Source organism: Schistocerca americana, chromosome 7, assembly GCF_021461395.2.
Source record: "Schistocerca americana isolate TAMUIC-IGC-003095 chromosome 7, iqSchAmer2.1, whole genome shotgun sequence".
Lineage (NCBI taxonomy): Eukaryota > Metazoa > Arthropoda > Insecta > Orthoptera > Acrididae > Schistocerca > Schistocerca americana.
The window spans coordinates 570,920,741-570,937,846 of NC_060125.1; the positions used below are offsets into that span (position 1 = coordinate 570,920,741).

The window sequence follows — 17,106 nt, forward strand, 5'->3', positions numbered from 1 at the left end:
GGGAAATGGATAGGTTAAAGTTAGATATAATGGGAATTAGTGAAGTTCGGTGGCAGGAGGAACAAGACTTTTGGTCAGGTGATTACAGGGTTATAAATACAAAATCAAATAGGGGTAATGCAGGAGTAGGTTTAATAATGAATAAAAAAATAGGAGTGCGGGTTAGCTACTGCAAACAGCATAGTGAACGCATTATTGTGGCAAAGATAGACACAAAGCCCATGCCTACTACAGTAGCACAAGTTTATATGCCAACTAGCTCTGCAGATGATGAAGAAATTGATGAAATGTATGACGAGATAAAAGAAATTATTCAGGTGGTGAAGGGAGACGAAAATTTAAAAGTCATGGGTGACTGGAATTCGTCAGTAGGAAAAGGGAGAGAAGGAAACATAGTAGGTGAATATGGATTGGGGGGAAGAAATGAAAGAGGAAGCCGCCTTGTAGAATTTTGCACAGAGCATAACTTAATCATAGCTAACACTTGGTTCAAGAATCATGGAAGAATCCTGGAGATATTAAAAGGTATCAGATAGATTATATAATGGTAAGACAGAGATTTAGGAACCAGGTTTTAAATTGTAAGACATTTCCAGGGGCAGATGTGGATTCTGACTACAATCTATTGGTTATGAACTGCAGATTGAAACTGAAGAAACTGCAAAAAGGTGGGAATTTAAGGAGATGGGACCTGGATAAACTGAAAGAACCAGAGGTTGTAGAGAGTTTCAGGGAGAGCATAAGGGAACAATTGACAGGAATGGGGGAAGAAATACAGTAGAAGAAGAATGAGTAGCTCTGAGGGATGAAGTAGTGAAGGAGGCAGAGGATCAAGTAGGTAAAAAGACGAGGGCTAATAGAAATCCTTGGGTAACAGAAGAAATATTGAATTTAATTGATGAAAGGAGAAAATATAAAAATGCAGTAAATGAAGCAGGCAAAAAGGAATACAAACGTCTCAAAAATGAGATCGACAGGAAGTGCAAAATGGCCAGGCAGGGATGGCTAGTGGACAAATGTGAGGATGTAGAGGCTTGTCTCACTAGGGGTAAGATAGATACTGCCTACAGGAAAATTAAAGAGACCTTTGGAGAGAAGAGAACCACTTGTATGAATATCAAGAGCTCAGATGGCAACCCAGTTCTAAGCAAAGAAGGGAAGGCAGAAAGGTGGAAGGAGTATATAGAGGGTTTATACAAGGGCGATGTACTTGAGGACAATTGTATGGAAATGGAAGAGGATGTAGATGAAGATGAAATGGGAGATAAGATACTGCGTGAAGAGTTTGACAGAGCACTGAAAGACCTGAGTCGAAACAAGGCCCCGGGAGTAGACAACATTCCATTAGAACTACTGATGGCCTTGGGAGAGCCAGTTATGACAAAAGTCTACCATCTGGTGAGCAAGATGTATGAGACAGGCGAAATACCCTCAGACTTCAAGAAGAATATAATAATTCCAATCCCAAAGAAAGCAGGTGTTGACAGATGTGAAAATTACCGAACTATCAGTTTAATAAGTCACAGCTGTAAAATACTAACGCGAATTCTTTACAGACGAATGGAAAAACTGGTAGAAGCGGACCTCGGGGAAGATCAGTTTGGATTCCGTAGAAATGTTGGAACACGTGAGGCAATACTAACCTTACGACTTATCTTAGAAGAAAGATTAAGAAAAGGCAAACCTACATTTCTAGCATTTGTAGACTTAGAGAAAGCTTTTGATAACGTTAACTGGAATACTCTCTTTCAAATTCTGAAGGTGGCAGGGGTAAAATACAGGGAGCGAAAGGCTATTTACAATTTGTACAGAAACCAGATGGCAGTTATAAGAGTCGAGGGGCATGAAAGGGAAGCAGTGGTTGGGAAAGGAGTGAGACAGGGTTGTAGCCTCTCCCCGATGTTATTCAATCTGTATATTGAGCAAGCAGTAAAGGAAACAAAAGAAAAATTCGGAGTAGGTATTAAAATTCATGGAGAAGAAGTAAAAACTTTGAGGTTCGCCGATGACATTGTAATTCTCTCAGAGACAGCAAAGGACTTGGAAGAGCAGTTGAACGGAATGGACAGTGTCTTGAAAGGAGGATATAAGATGAACATCAACAAAAGCAAAACGAGGATAATGGAATGTAGTCAAGTTAAATCGGGTGATGCTGATGGGATTAGATTAGGAAATGAGACACTTAAAGTAGTAAAGGAGTTTTGCTATTTAGGGAGTAAAATAACTGATGATGGTCGAAGTAGAGAGGATATAAAATGTAGACTGGCAATGGCAAGGAAATCGTTTCTGAAGAAGAGAAATTTGTTAACATCGAGTATAGATTTAAGTGTCAGGAAGTCGTTTCTGAAAGTATTTGTATGGAGTGTAGCCATGTATGGAAGTGAAACATGGACGATAACCAGTTTGGACAAGAAGAGAGTAGAAGCTTTCGAAATGTGGTGCTACAGAAGAATGCCGAAGATAAGGTGGGTAGATCATGTAACTAATGAGGAGGTATTGAATAGGATTGGGGAGAAGAGAAGTTTGTGGTACAACTTGACTAGAAGAAGGGATCGGTTGGTAGGACATGTTTTGAGGCATCAAGGGATCACAAATTTAGCATTGGAGGGCAGCGTGGAGGGTAAAAATCGTAGAGGGAGACCAAGAGATCAATACACTAAGCAGATTGAGAAGGATGTAGGTTGCAGTAGGTACTGGAAGATGAAGAAGCTTGCACAGGATAGAGTAGCATGGATAGCTGCATCAAACCAGTCTCAGGACTGAAGACCACAACAATAACAACCAGTTCTGGAATGTACTGCCTTGGAACGGAAACTTTTTCATCGCTAATTTTGATTTTCAATCATACGCCGAAAAAGGGATAGGCACTATCGATAGTCAGCAAGGTCATCGATATAAATTATTCAAATACGTATATCGCAACCACCATAGACTATAGCATATCCCTACTTTAGCCAAGGCCAATTACTGGAGGTCTACATTATTGACCTTATTTGAGTTCAGTTGTTGTTTTGTTAAGCAGTTCAATTCGTACTTATAGTCAAATTTACTGTAAGTGCTGCCTTTTATTGATTTTGTGCTCTGTGCTGTTTCTAATTATGGATAAGTTTGTAACAAGAAGCAACAACTTGACTAGAAGAAGGATCGATTGATGCCACACATTCTCAGACATCAAGGGATCAACAATTTAGTACTAGAGGGAAGCTTGGTTGGGGGGGGGGGGGGGGGGGGGAGGTGCAAAACATCGTAGAGTGGGACCAAGAGATGAGTACAGTAAGCAGATTCAGAAGGATGTAGATTGTAGTAGTAACTCGGAGGTGAAGAGTCTTGCACAGGATAGAGTAGCACAGAGAGCTTCATCAAACCAGTCTTCGGGCTGAAGACCACAATAACAACACAAACATGTAAGTAGAAAGAAGAGGAACACCGAGTCTGATTCGTCTACTAACTTACAACTTAAAGATATGTATCCGCTACTATAATAACATAATTAAATATCTATAGCAGTCTAATAACAGTGGAGTCATTATTTGCAAACGGACAGAACTTTGTGGTTGCAATATTTCAGTGTTTCACAATCAGCGGAGCGGTAAACATCGTTACAAACAACATTAAATTAAAAGCAGTACATAAAAATACAACTGTATATCCTGTGTCGCCCAAAAATCGCTACGATAAACAAAATTATCGCATAAACTACGATAGTTGCTTTTCTTTTAAAAACTTACACTAAATTCTATCATGACTAGCCCAAATGGCAAAATATCGCCCTATGTGGTTGCCAGGGTTGAACTCAGTTATGAAAACCGGATCCGATACGAAACGATGGGGAGGGGTTTGTGGACAGCAGAAGGGGTGTATGCTGACAGCACATTCTACAGTTCGTTCGTTACAATTTTTTTTAAAATGTGGGCTGGTAGAATTCGCGAGAGATGACTGCGTTCTGCATCCCCCCCCCCCCCCCCCCCCCCACTTTTAGTCCAAAATCTATTTACGCTTCTGTAATACTATAATAACTGAAGCCACAAATTCCCTGCACAATTAAATCTTGAAATATGCATCCATTCATCAGATGACGAAACGTGTACAATTAAAGCCACAGTATCAGAATTCCATCTTTTGATGCAATGAATTTCATTTTATTTGGAAACAATGTACAACAACCAGTTTTTGCAAATTATCGACCGAGCAAGGTACCGTACGTCTTGAGGAGATAGCGAACTCTGGATTCGGGAGGCGAGGTGATCAAATCCACCCGGTAGCAACGTTGAAAATCGTTTTATGGTGTTTCCCATTTCCAACTTAGACAAATATCTGGGCTGGTCCCTTACTATAGGCTACAGTCATTTCCCTCCGAATTCGTTTCTTTCCTGAAAGATTTCAGTTCCCTTAAAAAGGCAGCCTCTCTGCTTCAATGAAAAGAGTTGCATCGATGGCGATCCGAACATTTCTTCTGCGACTTCCGGCACTAAACGCCATATATGCATTGAAAGGTTGCTAGCGATCGTCATTTTGTACTATGAACCTGTGCATTAAGATGGATCCCTTGTGAAAAGGCGATTTATCACGTCTTCAAGTTTTACTACAAGGGCGATGTTCTGCTGTGAAATGTCTTATTCGTAATATCCTTGGAATACTGAGACTGGCGTATTTGTAAATAAACCTCATATAAACGACAACATACCTTGTACATAATAGAGGAGTTTATTGGCATCAAACGCTGTATAACCATATTATAATGGCTAAATACAAACTCATTTATGAGGTCCCCTACGATAAAAGTCTAGTTGAAATTAATTCGTGAATAAACATTAAGATCCCAAAACAGTAGGTCATATCTGTGTACTCCGTTTCGTTTTATAAACAAATATGCTTGCTATCTTTCAAGTTGACTATTGAAATAATAATTTTTAAAAAAGGTTTCATTACTTAAGAAAACGGAAGAATTTTTATAAAATGAAAAGTATTTTAATAAAATTTGATATTGACTTGAGGAACTTGGGATGCTTTGATGTGCTACAGAAATTATGACTTCGTTTCAGGTAAGACGTAAATTTAAAAGCAATATTGTTGCAGGAGAAAGATAGCTATTGTCAAAAGCGATTCGAATATGTTTAATTTCGCCGGCCGGTGTGGCCGAGCGGTTCTAGGCGCTTCAGTCTGGAACCGCGCGACCGCTACGGTCGCAGGTTCGAATCCTGTCTCGGGCATGGATGTGTGTGATGTCGTTAGGTTAGTTAGGTTTAAGTAGTTCTAAGTTCTAGGGGACTGATGACCTCAGATGTTAAGTCTCATAGTGCTCAGAATAATTTGAACCATTTATGTTTAATTTCAAAATGGTTCAAATGGCTCTGAGCACTATGGGACTTAACATCTGAGGTCATCAGTCTCCTAGAACCTAGAACTTCTTAAACATAACTAACCTAAGGACATCACACACATTCATGCCCGAGGCAGGATTCGAACCTGCGACCGTAGCAGTCGCGCGGTTCCGGACTGAAGCGCCTAGAACCTCTCGGCCACCACGGCCGGTGGAGTTTAGATCGAAGTAGACCTTATAACTCATCACAAAGGTGTTCCATTAAGTTCTGCAGCCGGCATTTAATTTCATGTTGAACGTCGTTAGTTATTCAGTCCAACGTTAAGATGCTTCTGCTCCGCGATAGTGAACCTATATGTGTGTGCGCACTGTTTTCTTGCTTAATTTTATAGATCAAGTGCTATTTGTATGAAGGCCTTCTGGAAGCAAATTATGTGCATAAAATTAATAAATAGATATATGTTTTTTGAGCATAAAATCCTCGCTACGTGCTTGTCACTCACACAAGTAAGCATACCTCAAGCACACATGTCCGCCATCTTCGGCAACCAGGATCGGAATGGCATTTCATTGGAAAGAAAATCACTAGTTGCTTTGAAATTAAAGGGCGCGTTACGCTTGCTGAAAACCTTTCAGTTCGCTGCGGCCTTCGGTCACACATTTTCTTCCCGCAGACCAGCTGAACACAACGCCTTATCGTTTTCTTCCGCACGTGTTTCTCCATCTTTTACTTCATGACGTCTCTTGGTTACCAGGTCACCAATATGTCTCCTATTTATTATTTTTATCGTTTGTACATAATATTCCAAAACGTTGGCGGAAAACACTCATTGTTGTGTAAATAATTATCATATGAATGACTGAATAAGAATTAAACGCAATGACAGCACGAAAAATTGTAATTCAGACGCCAGACATTTCCTATGTGGGGCCTACGTTTTAGAATATTACATACAGATGAGAACACTTGTACAGGAACGAAACCATTAGGCGCTGTGTTCAGCTGCTTTTCTGGGACGAAATGAGTGACCGGCGGCCGCAGCGAACTCAAGTTTTCAGCAAGCGTAATGCGCTCATTATCGAAAAAATTAATTTCCAAACAAATATTGTTTTTCTTTCTAAGACTGCCACAACCAAATATGTTACTTGTGATAAAAAAGTAACGACATTTTCCTTAAATGACCGTAGCAGTTTTGCACCCTAAAACCATAAAAAAAATACTTTCGTTAAATCGTTACCGATAAAACTAACTTAATGACGGTTAAAGTTACTTTATCGAAATAATAACGTCGTTACCAACCGTTACCTTTGAAAAGTAACTGATACTAGTAACAGCGTACAAGTAACGCGTTATTCCGAACTCTGCTTATTTTGATATCTATCTTCCGGGATTTATTTTATTGGTTCATCACTGGTAGATAGCGCTGATACTGATGTGTCAGTGTAAGGTAGACGAGAACTGGAGCACGCCCCCTATATAGTACATTAGCAGTGAACCAGCAAACATCCGATCTTCAAAGAATAGAACTCCCACTTACAACAAAACCCCTGATTATGAATGAATTATTGTGTTAAATGTTTGACATTAAGCGTGTAAACGAGGAAAAGCTTAGAAATTATTGAAATTATGCTTGAAGTGTGTTGGAAGTCGCCAAATACCTTCAATCTCAAATACTGGATGTATTAAGTCTAGGTATTTGCGCGGCGTCAGTTGCACTGCCTCAAGACAAACAGCTTCTAACTGTATAACGTGTCATGTTGTGTTAAATTTGCAATACGCTATTGTAAGCCTTAGTGGGTATATTATCGCAGTACTTAAAGTTTTCAAATTCTGTCGATAATCACGCGAAATATTGAACATCAAATTTTTGTTAGACAGGCGACCTACAAAGTGATGAATCTATCTCCCCCCCCCCCCCCCCCCCCAATCCCCAACCATCTCCATTTTAGTTAAATACACGGAAACCGAAATAAACTTTTCTCTCGGCAGCGGCTTGTATACTCTTACGAAACGTCCGACACGTTATTAAGTTTACACTGTTACGAGAGTGCTACTGCGTTATTTTAACTTCGGCGTAGGGCGTCAGGCGTACCTGGATTGCGGAGTCAGTCAGAGCATTCGCCACAAAAGGCCAATGTACGATTCCAGTTCTCGGTCCCTCAGACTGGTTTAATCTTTCAGAAAGCTATTGAGTTGTTCCTGCCAAGACGCAAAATTTAAACTCCGTAAAAAGTTGAATGCGAAGTATTCGGTACATTAGACTACAGAAAATGCCTGCTGGCTATATGTTATTGGTTGTGCGATTGATTATCAACATGTTCAGTAAAAAAGTCAGTCTGGAATCGAAAGTGCAACCGAACGCTGGAAAAAATTCTTTGGTCTTTGGTGTTTTTTAATCATTATTTAAGAAGAGTTGACAAAGTAATAGCCAAAATTAAATGTCCTAAGCCTTTACAATGAGCTGGGACAGCAACGAAGTTTATTCGAATTCCCAATCTGAGTGTGGTGGTGAGATATTGTTCCTATTTAAAGTGTTGAGTCAGTCATTTGGCGGGCATCAGAGTCCTACTTTCCGAACTTTTTTCTAATTATTTAGTAGTATCAACACGAAAATGGAATGGACATGCTCTGAGAATATGAGAAGGAATCATAGAAGTAAAGACAATCTTTCTTCTTCTGGAATGCTATTCGACGAAACAAGGTAATTCACATTGCTGATAGACCAGTAAACTGTTGTAGTGCATTTTACATAGTGGCTGTTAGAACGGCAAGGAAGACTAAGATGTGTGAATATTAAATGTATGCCGAAATCAGTATTTATTTGTCATAAAAAAGTACATTCGTAGATTTCACTCGTAGGTCGTCAGCAGGTTACCTTCATGTATCTCGACTTGCTCACCTCAGGATGATTCTCGACGATTTCCCAGATCTTGGCTTCCAATTCGTCGCTGAGAGTCTCTTCGGTTGTCAGAATAAACGAAGTCTCTGTAAGGAAAATTTGTTGTTAGCAGAACTTTTATTTACTTCCATAGGCTTTGAATGACATGAAACTTAAAAACTGTTTTGTGAGGAAACCTCACTTCATGACAGCAGTGGTCTAGTGCTATTTGTTCAGATTGATTGAACTGTTTGCTCAACACGACATTATTTGAGGAATATAAAAGAAAATATTACAGGATGATTTCCTTACGATTTTACGAACTTTCAGCGGTGATGACTAAATGTACCGGTCTGTGGTAACGGACCCTAGCTGGGAAACGACCGAGTCGGAGTTTATAAGCGAAAATGGCTCAGATACCTCTGACAGCGTAATACGTGCATCAGCGTACACAGTGTTTAACAAAAACGTTCTTCCCAAGTTACTGAAATATATCGCACTTGTTATTCGTCAACGGACGTAGTTCCAACATGATGGAGTCCCACCTCATTTTGGACTGAAGCACCTGGATCAGATATTACCTGAAAAGTGAATAGGCAGAGGAGGTCCTGTTTCGTGGCGAATGTGTTCACCTGATCTCAAACGACCTGATTTCTTGTTTTCGGGTCATGTGGAAAGTTTGGGTACGAAACGTCTGTCGAGACTGAAGAGAATCCCCCGGTAAGAATTCCTGCTACCTGTGACACTGTTAAAACGACGCCGGGGTATTAGAGCTGGTACGATAGAATTTTGTGCGACGGTCCAATGCGTGCATTGAAGTTGGTGACGCCATATTGAATAAAAGTTGCAAATGTAGCAGGAAATGAATTTCATTACTGCTGTACCGTAGGCTTAGTATTTTCGGTCTCGGTTAGGCATAACTTGAGTAGATTTTCGCTTCCACTTTACGGTTCGGTCGTTTCCGTACTGGGAACTCTTACCTCAAACAGATACATTTACCCTTCTCCGACGTAACATCATTACGGAATCATCCTCTACACATTACCATATTGACTGTATCCATATGCAAATGCTGAACCATGTTAATGGTGTTAGAAAGCTGCAGTAAGTATGATATTAATATACACCAATTTGCGCCCGTCATGACACCCCGTTTCCGGTACGAGTTTTAGTAGAAGACCCCAGTTGTCTCACATGTCTAGGGAAGGGTGTACACTGTACGGTTTCGCTTTTTACTTTCTTTCGTACGATACATGGTTCCTTACGTATATTAAAGAAAATTGTAGAGTGAAGCAAACGTAATGACTGCGCTTATCAAGCAAACAATAGCACTTGCGCAATTTCAGAGTGATTTGTCTGCTTCTTTTTCAAATTATTCTGAAGAGCAGAATTGAATCTCTGCTCCACAGGAACACCGGAGTGATCTATGGGAAGAAAGGTACTGGAGGTATCATTCCGAGAAAATTACACTGTATGAGGCAAATGCTTGGTGAAGTAATGAAGTTTGATGACAAACATGAGATCACTGACTTTGTAAATTACCGTCGTAATTCAGCAATTTGGAAAATTACTGCTACTGCTGATAAGGATATTTTAGAAACATAATGCATGAAGTGTAAAGCCAAGGTCACAGTTTTAGAAGCTGTAAGCAGTGGTGCAACGTAATTACGTTTGTCAGCAGAAAGAAGGACCTTCTTCCCAGGATTAGCAACAAGAATTACATTCGCATTCTGTAGTACGGGAAACAAAATTAGTGATGAAGTTTATATTAGGAGGGGACATCAGAGACCAGAGAGGTAAACAGGGAAAAAAAATCAGGCATATAAAGCAAACTGGAAAGTATTAGACTTGACTAGTACTCATTTACTCATAATATAGTGACCATTTCGTCCAGTTTGGCCGATGCAGATATTATTGCAGATGTTGCATGTGATTTTATGTGGACATGGGTCAGCATATTCTGAGGATTTAGTATTGCCATCATCATCATCATCATCATCATTTAAGACTGATTATGCCTTTCATCGTTCAGTCTGGAGCATAGTCCCCTTTATAAAATTCCTCCATGATCCCCTATTCCGTGCTAACATTGGTGCCTCTTCTGATGTTAAGCCTATTACTTCAAAATCATTCTTAACCGGATCCAGGTACCTTCTCCTTGGTCTGCCCCGGCTCCTCCTACCCTCTACTGCTGAACCCATGAGTCTCTTGGGTAACCTTGCTTCTCCCATGCGTGTAACATGACCCCACCATCTAAGCCTGTTCGCCCTGACTGCAACATCTATAGAGTTCATTCCCAGTTTTTCTTTGATTTCCTCATTGTGGACACCCTCCTGCCATTGTTCCCATCTACTAGTACCTGGAATCATCCTAGCTACTTTCATATCCGTAACCTCAACCTTATTGATAAGGTAACCTGAATCCACCCAGCTTTCGCTCCCATACAACAAAGTTGGTCGAAAGATTGAACGGTGCACAGATAACTTAGTCTTGGTACTGACTTCCCTCTTGCAGAAGAGAGTAGATCGTAGCTGAGCACTCACTGCATTAGCTTTGCTACACCTCGCTTCCAGTTCTTTCACTATGTTGCCATCCTGTGAGAATATGCATCCTAAGTACTTGAAACTGTCCACCTGTTCTTTTTTCCTCCTATTTGGCACTCAATCCGTTTATATCTCTTTCCGACTGACATTACTTTCGTTTTGAAGATGCTAATCTTCATACTATAGTCCTTACATTTCTGATCTAGCTCTGAAATATTACTTTGCAAACTTTCAATCGAATCTGCCATCACAACTAAGTCATCCGCATATGCAAGACTGCTTATTTTGTGTTCACACATCTTAATCTCACCCATCCAGTCTATTGTTTTCAACATATGATCCATATATAATATGAACAACAGTGGAGACTGATTGCAGACTTGTCTTACCTCTTAAACTACTCTGAAGCATGAACTCAATTTAGCGTCAACTCTAACTGCTGACTGACTATCCATGTAAAGACCTTTCATTGCTTACAGAAGTTTGCCTCCAATTCCATAATCTCGTAGAACAGACAATAACTTCCTCCTAGGAACCCGGTCATATGCCTTTTCTAGATCTATAAAGCATAGATACAATTCCCTGTTCCATTCATAACACTTCTCCATTATTTGCCGCAAGCTAAAGATCTGGTCCTGACAACCTCTAAGAGGCTTAAACCCACACTGATTTTCTTCCAATTGGTCCTCAACTATTACTCGCACTTTCCTTTCAACAATACCTGAGAAGATTTAACTCACAGCGCTGATTAAAGAGAAACCTCTGTAGTTGTTACAATTTTTTCTGTTTCTATGTTTAAAGATTGGTGTGATTAGTTCTTTTGTCCAGTCTGATGGAACCTGTCCCGACTCCCAGGCCATTTCAATTATGCTGTGTAGCCATTTAAGACCTGACATTCCACTGTATTTTATGAGTTCCGACTTAATTTCACCCACCCCAGCTGCTTTATTGCACTGCAATCTATTGACCATTTTCACCACTTCCTCAAATGTGATCCTATTTCCATCCTCATTCCTATCCCATTGTACATCGAAGTCTGAAACATTACTGATCGTATTTTCACCTACATTGAGCAACTCTTGAAAATATTCCCTCCATCTGCCCAAGGAATCCACAGGATTCACAAGCAGTTTTCCTGACCGACCAAAATACGTGTCATTTCCTTCTTACCTCCCTTTCGAAGACTGCTAATTACACTCCAGAATGGTTTCCAGCAGCTTGACCCAAAGTCTCCAACCTGTTTCCAAAGTCTTCCCAAGATTTCTTCTTGGATGCTGCAATTATCTGTTTGGCTTTGTTTCTTTCTTCAACATAACTTTCTCTGTCTACCTGAGTTCTAGTATGTAGCCATTTTTGATACGCCTTCTTTTTCCTTTTACAGGCCGCCTTGACTGTGTCATTCCACCAAGCTGTTTGCTTCATCCTACCTTTACACACTACTGTTCCAAGACATTCTTTAGCCTACTTCTAGTACTGTGTCCCTGTACCTTGTACATTCCTTTTCCAATGACTGTAACTGACTACATTCAACTATCTGGTACCTTTCTGAGATCATTGTTATGTACTTGTGCCTGATTTCCTTATCCTGAAGTTTCTCCACTCTTATCCTCCTACATATGGACCTGACCTCCTGCACTTTCGGCCTCATAATCCCAATTTCGCTGCAGATTAAATAATGATCAGTGTCATCAAAGAATCCCGTGAATACACGTGCGTCCCTCAAAGCCTTCCTGAATTCCTGATCTGTTATTATATAGTCAATGACAGATCTGGTTCCCCTCTCTTCCAAAGTATACCGGTGAATGTTCTTATGTTTAAAAAAGAGTTTGTGATTACTAAGCCCATACTGACACAGAAATCCAAGAGTTGTTTCCCGTTCCTGTTGGCCTCCATATCCTCTCCAAATTTACCCATAACCTTTACATACCCTTCTGTTCGATTTCCAATCCTGGCATTAAAATCACCCATGAGCAGAACTCTGTCCTTGTCCTTTACTCTAACAACTACATCACTGAGTGCATCGTAAAAACTATCCATATTATCTTGATCTGGCCCTTCACAATGTGAATATACTGACACAGTCCTAATTTTCTTGCTAGACACTGTCAAATCTATCCACATCAGTCGTTCGTTTACATACCTTATTGCAACTATGCTGGGTTCCATTTTTTTCCTGACGTAAAGCCCTACACCCCATTGTGCTGTTCCTGCTTTGACTCCTGACAGGTAGACCTTGTATTCTCCCACTTCCTCTTCTTTCTCACCCCTTACCCGAATGTCACTAACAGCTAAAACATCCAGCCCCATTTTACTTGCAGCCTCTGCCAGCTCTACCTTCTTCCCAGAGTAGCTCCCATTGATAGTAATACCTCTCCATCTCATTACAATTTGTTTGCCGAGTCGTATCTTAGGAGTCCCTGGTTTGTCAATTAGAGGTGGGACTCCGTCACCTCCAAAGGTCCGAGGCATTTTACTCTGATTGTTGCCAGCATCATATTTAAAGTACCAGGGAAGCAGGTTGCTAGCCTTATTGCCCCGAGTCCCATTGAGTTTTACCCCTAACGGTTGAGGGACTAACCGGTGGATTTGGTAGTCTTTGCCGTATGAGCACAAAGGTGACCACAACTCAGAATATGTCCGAGATGTCCAGCCTTATTCCAAAGTAACTGGTATCCCGACTGTCGGGACCACTTACTTGGCCACTCATACGTTGCCCGTGGTTCATGAACTAGGACATGACTACAGGAACCCACACCATGGCCGGCCGGAGTGACCGTGCGGTTCTAGGCGCTACAGTCTGGAACCGAGCGGCCGCTCCGGTCGCAGGTTCGAATCCTGCCTCGGGCATGGATGTGTGTGATGTCCTTAGGTTAGTTAGGTTTAATTCGATCTAAGTTCTAGGCGACTGACGACCTCAGAAGTTAAGTCGCATAGTGCTCAGAGCCAGCCATTTGAACCACACCATGAACCATTGCCCGAATGTAATTTTATTTTGAGGTGGCTTTTAGTAGGAGAGTCTAGCTGTATATTTGTGATTTTGAACAGTGCATTTATTTTGTTGGATATTCGACCTAGTTATATACAATGTACACAACGACTGATCACCTAGGTCAAATAGTACTTTCATGTACCACGAAACCCTCAGAATATCCAGGTACATATTAAATCACCTGAAACAACTGCAATAACTTCTATATCGGCATAACGAGACGAAATGTAGTCAAAACATATACAACGAATAACAAATATTACAGTTAGATAGTTTTACTAACAACTAACCAGTGTCAGTTACGAGACAGTTTAGTATCATGTAATATGGAGGGGTAGTTCACCTAGACGTAAGTACCAATATGTAATCAACCAAAAATACAACGGGTATGAAGTACGGAAATGATCTTACCAACATTGTATTCTGAGGTTACTTGAAAATGACGATGAAAACCAAACTGATCTGTAGTGAAATAAAGACTGTTAACTACTTTGCAGCTATTTTGCACTTTCTTTATAATAATGTCGTTATCTGGCGGAAACTTTTCTGCAGGCCCGAATCAACAAAAAACTTCCTTCTTCGTTTTACTCTTCGACCATATACTTTGTTCAACAGACTGTTCATTCAGTTTAAAAGGCGCAGTAATTCTTCGTGACTTTCACAAACGATAGGAATGTCATCAGCGTGTATTTATCACTGATGTACGTTGAACCTGTAATCTCACGTCCGATCTTTTCTTTACCCTCTTTGCTTGTTCTATATAGAAGTTATACAGTATTTCAGAAAGACTGTATGTATCCTGTTTTACGTCTTAACTAATGCGCGAACTTTCTCGTTCTTCCATAATTATCCTTGCCTCTTCATATTGTATATTAAACGTAAATTATGATAATGTTAAGAATATTACATCACTGAACATTATCGGACATATTTCTTGGTGATATGAAAGTAATTACTGGGAGTCATAACATTGTGAATCTGTCAGTTTAATATGTCAAGGTTGCAAAGTACTGGCAGGAATTATTTACAGAGAAGAATGGAGACGCTGGTAGAAGCCGACCTCTGAGAATACCATTTTAAGTTCCAGAGAAATGTACGGACATGATACGACTGATCCGAAGATAGATTAAAGAAGAGAAAACCTACATTTATAGTATTTGTACACTTAGGTAAAACTTTTGAGGATGTTGAATACACTGCTTGAAATTCTGAAAGTAGCAGTAAAGGAAATGAAAGTAAAATTTGAGGAAATTAAAGTTTAGGGAGAGCAAATAAAAACTTACAGGTTTGCCGATGACGTTGTAGATCTGTTAGACACGCAAAGGACTAGGAAAGGCGATGCTGACGGAATACCAGTATGATTCTGCATGGAGTATGTGAAAGAACTTGGCCCTTGGCTAGCGGCAGAGTACCGTAGGTCTCTGGGAGAGAAATGTGTTACAGATGACTGGAAAAAACACAGGACATTCCTATTTTCAAAAAGGGTTGTCGAGCTGACGCAAAAAAACTATAGGCCCACATCGGTGACGTCGGTCAGTCGTAGAATTAGGAAAATGTATTGTGCTCGCATGTTATGAAATTTCTGAAGATCCAAAACCTTCTCTGTAGGGATCAACATGGGTTCCGAAAACAAGGATCGTGTGAAACCCATGGGACTCAGAAAGTCAGAAGGCAGCACATACGGGCTCCCAGGTAGATGCCGCATACTTCCGGAAGGCATTCGATACAATTTCACACTGCCGCCTAGCGAACAAAATACAAATGCACAGAATAATAGAGCAACTGTGTGACTGGACTGAAGATTTTAGAGCAAATAAAACACACCATGTCATTCTCAATTTAAAGAAGTCTTCAGACGTACAAGCGACTTCGGCCTTACCCCGGGAGATTTTTATAGGTCCATTACTTTTGAGCAGTGTATATAAATGACATAGTAGACAACATACAAAGTTCCACGAGGGTTTTCTCGGAGTATGCTGTTGTATACAGAGAAGTCGCCGCACTAGAAAGTTGTAGCGACGTGCAATCAGATCTGCAGAGGATCGTCGTTTGGTGCAGGGAGTGGCAATTCATCCGCAACACAAACAAATGTGGCGTATTACGTTCGTTTGCGTACCCATCTTCCGCAGTAGCTGTTAAAATCTATTACTATAGGTCATCCATCTTGAGCGAACAGCAATTTAATAAAAAAGTATTACACCATACACTTTTTGCTTTTACTTATAAAGCATCTTCCGTGGTTATTCTGCAAATTGGATACACTTTTTGCTGGTTTGGAGTAAAAACTGCGTGTTGTTTATAAAGTTGGCGTGCAAGTGACGTACGGTGTTTCTTTGCATATTCTGCTCCTTCCCTCCTTGTCAGCAGCGGTTGGCGTCAAAAGACTTCGTTTCATGCGTTGCGTTACTTACACTTCACTTACATTAACTGTTTCCCACTCCGCACTGCAACAGTGTTTATGTTTGTTACTTTGCTTTCGTTCACTTTGTGAGTGTTTCCAACTTGGGAAACTACTTCTTTGTTTCTTTAGTGTGTGTGTGTGTCTGTGTGTGTGAGAGAGCTAAGCTAGTGAATATGCTAAATTATCTTTTATGCAGATAGAGACGCGAGAGGTTAACTTTTCTTTGTCTTTTTTTGCGTGGGTTGGGGGGGGGGGGGAAGAGAATGGGGATAGGCTTGGACGGTGATTATAGGACAGAATCTGGCAGGAGATGGTGATGGTAAATGGAGCCTGTGGTTCTATGTGTACATTTAGTGTTATGTTAAGTGGTCAGTCAGTCAAAGAGTGTGTGATTTGCCAAGTTGGTCCGATCATTTATGACTTGTTTCACAAGCTGCGACATTGTCGCGAAAAAACAGTGACGCGTATATACAATAAGTTTCTTTTAATTTACCTCTATGGTCACAAACTTTTTGTTAACAGATTACCGGTTTCAGTCTTTAATGACCATTATCAGATCTGTTTCATAAAAACAAAGTCCAAATGTTCTGCAGCCATAGTGGCATCGTAAAATGTTAAATGCGGAATCAGCACCAGCATCGTCAAATACATATCAATCACATCAAATGCATGAGTCATGTTGTCAGTAGCATGACTCGTGCATATGTTGTCAGCAGCATGACTAATGCATGTGATGTTATTTATATGTATTTGACGATGCTGATGCTGATTCCGCATTTTACATTTTACGTTGCCACTATGGCTGCAGAACAGTAGGACTTTGTTTTTATGAAACAGATCTGATGATGGTCGTTAAAGACCGAAACCGGTAATCTGTTAATAAAAAGTTTGTGATCATAGACGTAAATTAAAGGAAACTTATTTATGAGTTGTTTCTTGTCTGTTGTGGTTTATGGTTGTGGTAGTTTCCTTGT

General features: G+C 40.3%; 1 protein-coding gene across 1 annotated transcript in view; it reads right to left on the minus strand.

Moving 5' to 3' along the window:
* Nucleotides 1-8,121: 8,121 nt before the first annotated feature.
* The window catches only part of LOC124622368, a 49,560-nt gene continuing 40,575 nt past the window's right edge, over nt 8,122-17,106 (minus strand). Inside the window, exon 6 of the mRNA XM_047148046.1 lies at nt 8,122-8,306. Coding sequence (XP_047004002.1) covers nt 8,185-8,306 — 122 coding nt within the window. The 3' untranslated portion in view covers nt 8,122-8,184. The remainder of the gene's footprint in view (nt 8,307-17,106) is intronic.